The sequence below is a fragment of the Lepidochelys olivacea genome (assembly GCF_965140295.1).
Source record: "Lepidochelys olivacea isolate rLepOli2 genome assembly, chromosome: 3".
In the NCBI taxonomy this organism is placed as follows: Eukaryota; Metazoa; Chordata; order Testudines; family Cheloniidae; genus Lepidochelys; species Lepidochelys olivacea.
Genome location: NC_140413.1, coordinates 104,929,277 through 104,941,542, shown reverse-complemented (window position 1 = coordinate 104,941,542; position 12,266 = coordinate 104,929,277). Strand labels below are relative to the sequence as shown.

At 43.6% G+C, this 12,266-nt stretch overlaps 1 protein-coding gene across 3 annotated transcripts in view; it reads left to right on the top strand.

The window, feature by feature from the left end:
- The window catches only part of MAP7 (microtubule associated protein 7), a 200,056-nt gene that overhangs the window by 177,295 nt on the left and 10,495 nt on the right, over nt 1-12,266 (top strand). For all 3 annotated transcript variants that reach the window (XM_084623487.1, XM_084623486.1, XM_084623485.1), the window contains 6 exons: nt 873-1,153; nt 7,090-7,273; nt 8,411-8,606; nt 10,281-10,382; nt 10,693-10,743; nt 10,842-10,899. In XM_084623487.1, the coding sequence (XP_084479613.1) occupies nt 873-1,153; nt 7,090-7,273; nt 8,411-8,606; nt 10,281-10,382; nt 10,693-10,743; nt 10,842-10,899 (872 nt within the window). The remainder of the gene's footprint in view (nt 1-872; nt 1,154-7,089; nt 7,274-8,410; nt 8,607-10,280; nt 10,383-10,692; nt 10,744-10,841; nt 10,900-12,266) is intronic.

Here is a 12,266-nt window from a genome sequence, read left to right as displayed (position 1 = left end):
CCTTTTTGGTGGGGCTGGGAAGGAATCTTTCCCTCACCGTCAGATTGGCCAAGGTGGGGCGGTTTGCCTTCCCTACAGCAGTTTCAGGGAGGGCTTTGTTATGGTGAGTAGGGAAGGGAGTTAGGCCATGATGCTGCAACTCATTATGTAAGTGTGGGGTGGATGACCACTGCAGATACTCCATAGGGAAGGGAGACAGTGACCAGATAAATGGCTTAGTAAAAGATTTAAAGGAGGTGTTTGTTAAAGGAACAGAACAGGGGGCGTTCGAGACGCCTATGACTGGCACAGCCAGGAGCTAATCCTCCCCATCCTTTATAGTCCACTTTAACCCTCATTTAAGGAGGGGAATGGTAAGTGATTGGGGACCAGGATGGAAAGAGGGAGTGGGGGTACTAAAGGAAGCTCCCCAGGCAGATATTGAAATGATCATGGAGTTACCTGCACTGTACACTTTTATCTGCCAGGAACTCCTAGACATCTAATAATAAAATTGCACCCTGGTTAAACCATATCCAGTGTCTCCTATCCTAGTTCTGGTATAGCCAGACAATGAACAAATCTTTAAAAAGGAAAGCGTCCAGTGGTCAGGGATGGGGAGAAAGGAAGATTATATCCCGTCAGTGCCCTTCTCACAGGTGTGTATTGAGGATTAATTAGTTAATGTTTATAAAGAGTTTTGAAGATTAAGTTCTGTATAACAGCTAAATATTATTATTCTGTCTCAACACGTTTCAGATTTCCTGTTGGTTGGGAGGGAGATCTCGAAGTAGTGATTGTTTGTTTTTGAGCTATTACAGCTTTTATCTATCGAGGGAATAGAAAGGTGCCCAACGTATTGCCATCATTCTGTTTTCTTTGTGGTTGAACAGGCATGCATCCAAGTCCTTGCCTTTTTTGCCTGGCACCCCCAAAGAGAGAACTTCCTCACCTGGCTCTTCCAAAGTGACCTCCACTCAGACGCGCCCTCCCTCCCCTGGCAATATCCGCCCAATCAAAAAAGAGCTGAAACCAGATAGTCTGAGAAAAGGACCAGAAAAGGAGCCTGAGAAGGCAGCTGAGGAACATACAGAAGAGGGTAAAGCAATTTCAGCAGGTGCTGGAGAATCCGCAATCGGGGAAGGTCTCCCTGTCAAACTAGAACCGGCTCAAGGTAAGGCTCAGGGATGTTTTTGAGTCCTTCTCTTTTCCTCTTCCCTTCCCACCCAGTTTATTGCATCTTTATCAGTCAACGGTACTTCTCCTTCAATAACTGGTTTGAACAGTCCTTCAAAAATTTCTTAGAACCCGTGATACATTATTGGGTTGATTCTTTACATGGCTTAGCACAACTTACACCTCAAACATGTGATTCATGGTTGACTCTCACATCCTCATGCAACGGCTTTTCCAAGCTCTGTGACAATGGAACAAGTGTTGCGTGCCATTAATGTTAGAGAGAGTGTCGCATGAAACCATCTCCTGAAGTAACCCAGGCAACAGGAATGTCCAGGTCTGCTAGTGGCTTTTTATTATTTCCCTATTGGAAATTCAGTGTCATGCAAAGATGCATTGCCCAAGGCAGGAAAATGAAATCATAAGGTTACCCAGCCTTTCATTTTTAATGGTAAGGAATTTGCTGGTCTCTGTAGTATTTTACTGCTGCAGATACAGTTCTATCCAGGTGCAGCAAGACACAACCAAAAATATGTAGGTAGCTATTCAAGTGACAGATACAAATGCATAAGAAAAACAAGATAAATAATGTTTTCTCCTTTGACCAGTGGGAGAAGCTGGTGTTCTGTTTCTGCTTATTGTTTTAAGGGACCATAGTTCTGAATGCTGAAATCTTTCTCAGAAAGCCAGCATAAAACCAGAGGGTAAGCTACATTATATCTCAATGATATAGGGCCTGGCTGATGAATGAACAGAAGCAAAGATGCCAACTGTGTTAATTAAACTAGATCTGTACCAATTTAGCCATGCTGGTACGACATGCCCATGGGAGATAAAAGCAGAATAAAGTAGAGGTAATGGAATACAAAGGAAAACCTAGGTGGGGAACAAGAAGGAACAAGCAATATAACATGGAATACATACTCCTGGGGGAATTATGCGCCAAAAAATTAAAAATTCTGCGCACAATATTTTCAAATTCTGCATATTTTATTTGTCAAAATAACACAATATAATCACACCAGTTTCAGTTATTTTTTATCATTTATTTAAAAATACCTATCAGCAAGTATGTCTCTAACAATATAGACAACAAAAAAGATTCAGAAAATGTTTTTGACAAATAGATTCCTTACTAGGCATATTAATATGGAACTCTGACTAATAATTCATTTAAACTAAAACACAGAACCGTATTTCCCGCACCCCCCAGAAGCAGTGCAAAGGCTGGGGGGAGTCGGGGGTAACAGAGGAGCTGAGGGAGAGGGAAATAATTGCTGGGAAGGAGCCTGGGTGTGAACTTGGAGGGTTGTTGGTATGGGTGGGAAAAGTATGGAACAGGTTTTTGTGGGGGGCGGAGAAGGACTGTTAGGGAGCTTCCCCCATGCAGACCCTGGCTGACTCCTAGCCTTTCCCATTCAATCAGGCCCGTGTCCCTCCATCCCCACTCAGACACCCATTCCCCCATCCCCATGTGGCCCTGCACCCCCACCCTGTCCCCATGTGTCTGAGTGCCCCCACTCTGACATCCTCTGTCCCTATGTAGCTCTGCACCCCTTCCCCCATCACCATGTGGCCCTGCACCTCCCTCCCCATTGTGGCCCTGCACCTCCACTCCTATTCAGCCCCTGCCCCAGTCTGTTCCCCCCCCGACTAGCCCTTATGAGCCCTTGTCTGACCCCCCCGCCCCCAGCATCCCACGCTATCTGTCTCCCCATAGCCCCATCTCCTGATCTGGTCCGCTGCAAAGAAGGCTCTGCGGGGTCTTTCTCTTCTATAGCTGGCTGGGAGCTGCTGCTGTGTTCTAGTGCCATAGTGCCCTCTGGTGGGCAAAAGGCAGAACTGCAGCAACTTTTCAGCAGAAGCTTTTTTCTGTGCAAAAAAATTAAAAATATGCATGGCTCATTAATAATGTGTGCGCGCAGTGGTGCAGAATTCCCCCAGGAGTAAATACAGCAAGGGATTGCACAACCATTAGTGAGGCAGAGAGGAAAGAGATAGAATGAGATGAGAAGTTGCTGCTGCTTTTCAGAAAAGAAAAGGGGAGGCAAAGAAGAGGAGAGGTGAAAAGAATAAAAAAGAGAAAATTGAGAAGAAAAAATAATATGGAGATGGAATGTGTGAATCCATGATAATTAAATGGTGAATGGGCCAAAGGAAGAAAATACACACAGCCCTTTTATGATAGTAAATTGTATTTAGGAACAAATAATTTTTTGATTCCCCTGATACATATTTGATATCCTTGTCCATTCTAGGAACAGGGATGGAATGGTTGTTATGATCACTGATATTCCTGTTCTTTGTTACTCTGGATTCTGCATTAACATAGTCAAAGAAATCGACAAGATGGGAGGGGAGAGAATGGTACAATTTCATCAAAGTGCAGCCAAAACTCAGATCCCTAGGTGATTTGGAGGCAGGTCCATTGAAAAATGTATTAAACATTAGCAACCCTGCACGGACCCCTTCACATGCAGCTGGCGTCTACTATTCCTTTAAGATAGGAGCTGGTCCTTATCTTTTGTTGCTATAATTAATAGGTAGCCCCTAGAGCTCCAGTTTTGTCTAGGATCCCATTATTCTAGGCACTCTACAGACACATAACAGAAAGACAGTCCCTGTCCCACAGAGCCTATGATCTAAGCATAAAACAAAAGACAACAAATGGATACAATGGACTGTTGGAACGATGAGACAATGCTGGTCAGTATGATTAGCAGCTGATGTGCTGAGACTGTTCCTGATGTGTTAAGTTTTTTGTAGGCATCATAGCAAAGGAGGATTTGAAGAAGGATCATGACTGAGTTTTGCAGACATTTACGGGGCACATGAGAGAAAGCATGAAGGTGCTTGTTTGGAAACTCAACAAGTTGGTCATGGAGGCTGATGTCCTTCGCAGAGTGGAGGCAGGACTCAATATCTTGATTACATCTGAGATAATAAGTAGGGTGGGAATAGACCATGAAGGACCTTGAAGGTGAAGACAAATAGTTTGTGTTTGGTGCAGTGGAGAGAAGGGGAGCAGTGAAGAGAAGGGTAGCAGTGGATGTAAGTGGGGTAAGATTAACTTTGTCAGGGCCAGAGAAGAGGATGCTATAGTAATTGAGATGCAAGATGATGAAATCCTGGATAAGGATTTTAGCTATGTAGGTGGAGAACAAGGCCCCTGTATTAGAGAGATTATGCAGGAAGAATCACCAGATTTTGGACACACTTGGATGTGAGGAATTAGAGACGGCCAAGTATAACATGATGCTCATGTTATGGGCCTGCGTGATGGTGCAGTGGTGGTGGTAGTGGCCATGGTGAGTGGTAGAGGAGGGAAGGAAGAAGAGCTTAAGCGGAATGATTAAGAGCTCTTCTAAGCTACTGGGCCACTCACCAGCCAGTACGTCAAACAAAGCTTCCAAAAGTACTCTCTTCAGGGGTCCCTCTCTTGTGGGGGGTTTAGTTCTCAGAACCAAAACAGTACAACATAAATCAAACAGATAGATAGACCAGGTCCTTCTGCCTGGCTCCTTTCCTGGCCCTTGTCCAGACTCTGTCTGTCTCTGAATGAGCTGCTTGCTGGCCTTTTATCTAAGGAGTACCTGATCCCTGAACTCAAAGCTATCACTTGGGAGGTAGCGAATTAATCACAAGTGAGGCTATGCCCAACTCCCTTAAGGAGCTGTCCTGTGCTGTTTTGGCCATGTTGAGTTTAAGCTGGACACCCACAAGGAGATGCCAGAAACACAGGTAAAGAATTTAATTTGGACAGGAGGAGAAGGGTCCAGAATGGAGAGAGAGGTCTGTGAGTTGTCAGCATAGAAATGGTAGCTGAATTTGTGTTTGCCCAGGAGATTACCCAGAGGGAAAGTGCAGAGGGAGAAGAGAAGGGGAGCAAGGACAGCTCTGTGGAACCCCAGCTGAAAGCAGGAGTGGGCATAAGGAGGATCCTCTTAATGAGAAGCTGAAGAAGTGATTAGAGAGGTTGCAGGAGATCTGAAAGCCTGTCACGGGCTCACCTCAGCCAGTGGAGCATCTTGCGAAGTGAGCTCACCTAATCCTGCATTGGTCAAATTAATGTTCCACTCAGGATGATCCACAGGGGCCTTACACTCCACAAAGTAAACAAAAGCCTTCGATTGACTTAAGCCAAAGGTTACAGTCAGAATTAGGCTCTGACCAGGCCTGGCTTCTTGGATTAAGACTGAGGAAAGACCCTTCCTTGGCTGCCCCAGAACTGGCCTTTTTTATCTGGTCTGCTGGCACTGATTGGCCTCTGCCTGCCTGGCCCTTCAAGCTGCTAAAGGGCCAAGTCTCACTAATTCCACCAGCAGCTGATTCTGAGAGGCTGCTCTAGGCAACCCGTGGAGGTCTGGGCTCACTGCCCTTCTCTTGTTACAGACAGCTTCCTGGGGCAGGGTGCTCCAAGGCAGTGGGGTCTCTGGCAGCAGGCAGGGAATGCCGAGTTCAACCCATCACAGAGCCTTTCGTTTTTTCATTTACAATGCATCAGTGACATTTAGGAGGAATCAGGCAACAATTCATCACCCCGCAAATCCTACAGCTGGCTGTAGTTTTTCACATCATTGTCAGTCTAACTATCTCCCTATACATGTCGCCGGCACTGCCAGAAGCATTGCTGCTTGTCTGGGTGCACTTCCTTCAGTTTGGCTAACATATTGATAGCAGCACCCTGAATAATGTGTGCCTGGCCTCTAGAGGAAAAAGTTCAATTCATTTTCTCTATTGTTTGTGGGGGAAATGACAGGTATTCAGAAGCCAGGCAGCCGAACAGAAATGTTAACTAATATTTTATTTAAGAAAAAGTACACTCCAGTAATAAATGTTATATGAAACAAACCAGAACTGTCAGCTCTGTCACTGGTTATGTTATAGGACCTTGCTGTGTCAGGGTTGCCCCTGCAAATTGTCCTGTGAAAACTATATTCAAGATCAGACTCAATTGCAGCTTTCAGATTGAGGCAGGGTGCACCTAACAAGCATGACATTGTGTTTTGAGGAAGGAGGAAATGGCTTGTATATGCAACTGGCCATAGGTGGACAGTTGACATCAAGGCAGATACTCACTCAACATTTTTGGAATGAGCAAAGGAGTAATTAGAATGGGGAACTGGGAGACTCCTGGGTTCTACTCCCCGCTCTGTCACTTTCACACTGTGTGAACTTGCTCAAGAGACTTGGTGTACCCATCTGTAAAGTGTGTGTAAGATCTGCCATACAGTGTTTTGAGGATTAGTTACTTGATTGTCAAATTCTTTAAGATTTTAGGGTGAAATGTGCTAAGCATGTCCCAAGTAATCTTTATGTGGGTAACAGCTGAATAACTGCCAAACCAATGCGGATCGCTGTGCTAACGGGGGCTTTCACAAGACCTCCTTAATTGGAGGGCACTTTCAGAAATGAAGGGCCTGATGGCATTAGCAGAACCCTGGCTCAGGCTCCTGAGGCCAGACAGTTGGCCAGAAGCGAGGACACAGTAATGCAAACTGCCCACAGCCCCTGCACTGCAGCCAGTACACGTACAAAAATGGGAGAGACCAACCCAAGCAGGGTCAGGCCATCTAGGAAATGGGCTGATTCAGCAACTCTCCTAGGCTTTTTCCAACATCAGAGCTCCTGTTGTCCCCCAGTCTGAGTTGAAAGCTGCTCTCTTCCCTGGCAGAATTCCACCTGAAAAGCAACTGCTCCTGTGGGTGCACGGGGGCAAAATCCCCTCCGAAGGAATCTGAACCTCAGGAGCTAATGATTTCCCCTTCTTCTAATGTATCCCTATAGGCCTGAAAATATTTTATAATCAAAGCTCCAGTACTTCCAATTGTATTTCCCATCCTCCTAGAGAGGTTTATTCAATTACACACTGTTGAGGGTCATTATTTTTGACACCACATTATATGGATGAATTTCCCTTTCTGCCTGTTTCAGTAACTGCTCCAGCTTTGCCCCCCACTCCACCAGCAACTTCACCATCCCCTGTTTCTAGCAAGGCTTCGGCAGGTACTACTGACCCAGAAGAAGCAACAAGACTGCTTACTGAAAAGAGGCGGCTGGCCCGCGAGCAGCGAGAACGGGAGGAGCAAGAAAGGAAGGAGAGGGAAGAGACTGAAAGGTGACACCCAGATCTGCTCAGTGGAGAGGATACAGTTTAGCATCTTTGTGTCATTTTGGTAGCTACCATAGTGTTTAATATGGAGGGTTCAGAACCAATCCCTAAGGAAAAGAAGCATGAAAATCCAAACTGAAGGAATAATTGTGTCTTGTCAGGATTTGTTTACACAAGTCAAACAAGCTGAAAAATAATGAGACTAAAAATCTGAAAAACTTCTTAGCACATGTGTCCCATCTGTTCATATGTGCATTTAGTGCTTTAAACAGAGAGAATGAAGGATGGAGCAAATCACTGTATCTCCAACTGAAATCAGTAAAGCTGTGATGATTTGCACCAGCTGAGGATCCTGCTCATGGCTATCTTCATCCTCATGGCTATGATAATCATGGGTGGTGCATATAAGAGGCTTGGGGAGGCTCCTGCTCAGCCTTTTCCCCTGAGGCCTTGCCCTCGCTCTGCCTCTTCCTGCCCGTGCTCTGCTTTTTCCCCCGAGGCCCCGCCCTCACTTCGCTGCTCCCTCCTCCAAGGCCTCCTGCCCGCCACTCGCTCCTATTCACCCCCTCCCCCACTTAAGGCAGGAAAAAGTGATGGGCCCTGGCCCCTCCCTCTTCTGGTACCCCTTAGCTGAGTTGCTCTGGCATCAGCACACACAGCCTCTCATTGGCTGGCCCAGCTGTGGGACTCCTCCTCCCCATGGCCATGGCCCCATCACTTTTCATGGTAAGGGATGAGCAGTGGGAGGAGGAAGAGGCTGAGCTGGGGGTGGGGGTGGGGGCGGGGGCGGGCCCCCCCGCAGTTCTAGGGAGCTTCCAGTGCTCACATAAGCCTCCCCAAATGAAAGTGTCAGACGCTGTGGGTTTTCATGGAGAGTGTTTTTAGATTTCCAATAACTGTGGTTTATAGGCCTTTCCCTTTTCTCATTTAATACCAAGGCTCTCCAGTAGTTCTGGACGTAAATGATGCATGTCTCACTCTCTTTTGCCTTCTCTCACCAACTGAATCACCACTTCGGGCACTAAAGCTCACCTCTGTTATATGTCACTCTGAGTCAGAAATCTCATTGTTCTTCTGTCCGGTGCTGCTGTTGCCATAGCCCAGAATCGCCCACACTCTTACCCTTGTGTTTCGTGGTCACAGGCTAAAGAAGGAGGCATTATCGCAGAAGATAGCTGAAGAGAGAGCTCGCCGGGAGGAGGAGGAGGCTCGCAGGCAAGAGGCGGAGAGGAAGCGAAGGGAGAGAGAGCAGGAGCAAGAAAAGGAAGAAGAGCTACGCCGGCAGGCAGAAGAAAGAGACCAGAAAGAGAAGGAGGAGTTGGAGCGCATTCAGAAACAAGTATGCTTCTCCATGGAGTTTTCATACCAGGCTGTGTGTTGGTGATTTGAGTTAATAATCTCATGGGCAGCTCTAGATTTCCTTTTGGATGTGCAGAGTATATTACAAATTTAAGTGACTTATGCACTGACTCTTGCATTCATAGATGGGTACAGAATAGCTGGGATGTATTTCTCTCCGAGGAAAAATCTAGCTGCGGGTGGATCTTTTTCTGTAGGACTTTTGTTTTGTTTTTAATTTACAATTAGCCCCTTGATATTATGGGCCAAATTCTCAAGTCATGTGACTCCCTTGAATTCAGTGGAGTTATACCAGAGGAGAATTTGAGCCCTACAGTTTTAACCTGCTAGATGCCAAGGTAACTTTACTATTCAGAGTTAGTTCGGGACGCCTATAAGAGAGAAGCTGAGGACTTAGCATAAGAAAGGAAATCCAAAACTCCTGAATTCTAATCCTTACTCTGATACTACCTGTTTGGGGCTCATGGTTTAGGAACAGATGTTGATACTCTTACTTATGTTGAATAGCACCATGCCCCTCGAGTAGTGTTATTGAAAGCAGTGAGACTGCTCAAGAAGGAAGGTACCACTCAAGGTAAGAGTATCACAATTGGGTATTTGAGCTTTCTGCCTCAGTTTCCCATCTGTAGAATGGAGATGATAATGCTGCTTTCCCAGCTGCAGTAGGGCTGCTGTGAGATTAAATTATTTAATATATGCAAAGCACTTAGATTCCTCTTCTATCTACATACTTATTTAACCCTCATTACCATGTGGGTGCCTCAGAAACATTAATGATTTTATCCTCTCAACAAATATGTAAATTTAGTCTGACTAGAATACACACAAACACACATTATTTATATATATATATATATATATATATATATATATATATATATATATATAAACACACACAGAGACACACAGTTATTTAAAGGATTGTATTAATGTAATTAAATTTATAAACTAATTAAGACATTTACCTGAAATTTTTCAGAAAATGTATTCTGCACTCTGAGTACATGCTGTAAATTGAGGCATATACTCTATAATATTCATATATAAAACAGGATGAAACCTTCTTAAGTGCAAATCTCAATGCATCCTTATCTAGGGAACTATTATCGTGCCTCCAATAATGCAAGACAATCTTATCTTATAGAGAAAGCCCTTCAACAGTACCTCCCAAGGGAGCCTTACATTTAATTAAAAAACAGGAAGTGTGCATATGGCTGTTTGTCATTGCTTTTGTTAAGCAAGGACAATGTCTGGAGAATAGGAGGGAATTCTGCTGCTTTCTTTTGACCCTATCGAAACCATTCATCAGCACAGTGCATTAGTCTCATGAACACTTTTGCTAGCTGCTAGGTTAGGAAATGCATTTTCATTAGTCATCTTCTGTGTATTCATGCATGCATCATAAAACAGACACAGAACCAAACAAGATTACCAGCTTTTTAATTTACATAAAATTAAGAGAAGAAAGGGGAACACAGACGTTAATTAAGAAACCTGCATTTCAGTCTGAAAATTCTGTTGATGACATAACCCCAAAAGTTCCTTGTCAGACTGTTGTAAATTAAAATGTCATACAAAGATAGGCAGATGCCGGTGCGGATCAGCCATTACATTGTGAATAAGTCCCTATTTCTGTTCCTTTCCCATTACTCAGAAAGAAGAAGAAGCTCGCCTGAGTGAAGAGGCAGAGCGGATTCGGTTAGAGCGTGAAAAGCGTTTCCAAAGAGAAGAACAAGAGCGCTTAGAAAGGAAGAAGGTAATCGAATGCATGCAGGGAACCTCGGTACTGTATATCTTAGCAGTTTGTTTATTTGCATGTGCACTGTAGAAAGACATATATAGTTATTGCAAATGTTGCTTCAGGAATTCACTAAAGGTCGGATCCATGCCTAGTGAAGTGAATGGAAAGATTCTCATTGATTTTATGGGATTTAGATCAAGTCCCAAGAGGGTTTTTTTCTTCAATAAATCCCAATTTTAATATATTACCAAAGATTATGGGTTTTAAGGTGATTTTTTTAATCAATGTCGATAAACATTTTCTTTCTTTGTAACTTTCGTTGTAGCGACTTGAGGAGATCATGAAAAGAACTAGGCGCACAGAAGTTGTTGACAAGGTATATGCTACATTTCATCATCCGTATAAACAGCTGGGCATATGTTTCCCTTTTCTCCAGTGCTGCTTTTAATTTACAAAACTATGTTTCCTTTATAGAAATCTAATGAACAGCAAAATGGAGAGCTATCGAAGGCAAATGTTACTGGAGAAACAGGTATGCCATTTGACTTTGCTCATAGCCCAGAATGAGAACAAATACATAGCCAAATAAATTGAGGTTGATAGGATTTTGGAATTTTGCAATCTAAGCTAACTGAAATCAATGTCAAGAACACAAGGGACACACTCAGTTTTTGAGTAGATTTTAATTATTTAAAATTTCTAAATGAGAAATTTCTAAGATTATTTTTTTAATGTTACCACTGTGAATATTTCCTTTAGAACTGTGTAGCTCAGTGCTTTGCAAGAAAATGTCTGTTCTATCGTCGCTTGTGAGAATGTTCTTTAGAGTGAAAATGAACAAGTTAATTATGATGGTTATATCAAGTTTGACAGTGCTGATTCTACCATTTTACTAGAGTAGTATTACAGCTATAAAAACCGGTTCTCTCAGGGGTTTTCCTCTTAATCCCTATTTGTAGGATTTTATTTTATCTCAGTCATTAAAACAAATTTGCTCAAGGCTGAAATTTTATATTAGTCATAATGCTTAATAGTACTTGTCACTTATATATAACTTAATAGAGCTGAATAAATAATAGTTAATATCGGGTATTACTAGATATAAAATATCCAAAAGTCATCACCTGAGCCTATTTAATTTATTGATTTAGAGCCTATTTGTGACCAATCCCCTCCACCCTCTCTGCCACTGCACAGGGCTTATCCATATTGTGAGTCGGAGTGCAGGGAGAAAAGGGGCTACTCATGCAATATTCAAGGGCTCTGTTTTCTCCTCCTCTCCACACATATGCATCAGCTAGTGAAGTTGGCTGGGGAGCATTCAGCATCTGATGCAGCATATGACCCCTCCCTTCCCACCATGCAAAGCTGGACCTCCTGAGGAATGTTGACTCTGAGCAGTGTCCCTGAGTAACAATTCCTTGGGGAGTTGCTCTGACACAGGCCTGAGAGTAAACACGCAGTCTAGTCAATAATAAAGAGTAGGTTAATATTTGTAAAGCACACTGTAAAGATCTGCATATGGAAGGCTCTCCCTTAGAGCCAAGTATAATTATTATTAATAAAAATAATAGAGACTTAGGCCCAAATTCCTGAAGGCATTTAGGCATTGCTGCGCTCAGCAGCACAATGCCGAACTGATTGAGGAGTCTCAATCTCCTTTTCAAATGGAATCTAGGCACTTAAGAGTCTAAAATCCTATCGACTGACCTCAAGTGATGAGCCCTCCAGGTCAGGAGCGGAGGCACACTGGTAGAACAATGTGGAGAAGCTTACATTGCCTGCTTTTGGATAAGTTTAGGACTCTCAGATAAACTCCTTTCAGTAGCAGTAACCTATTAGGTTTGGATACAGTGAGGGGGGCACTATTTCTTAATTTCTGAGGGTTTTTTAGCACGT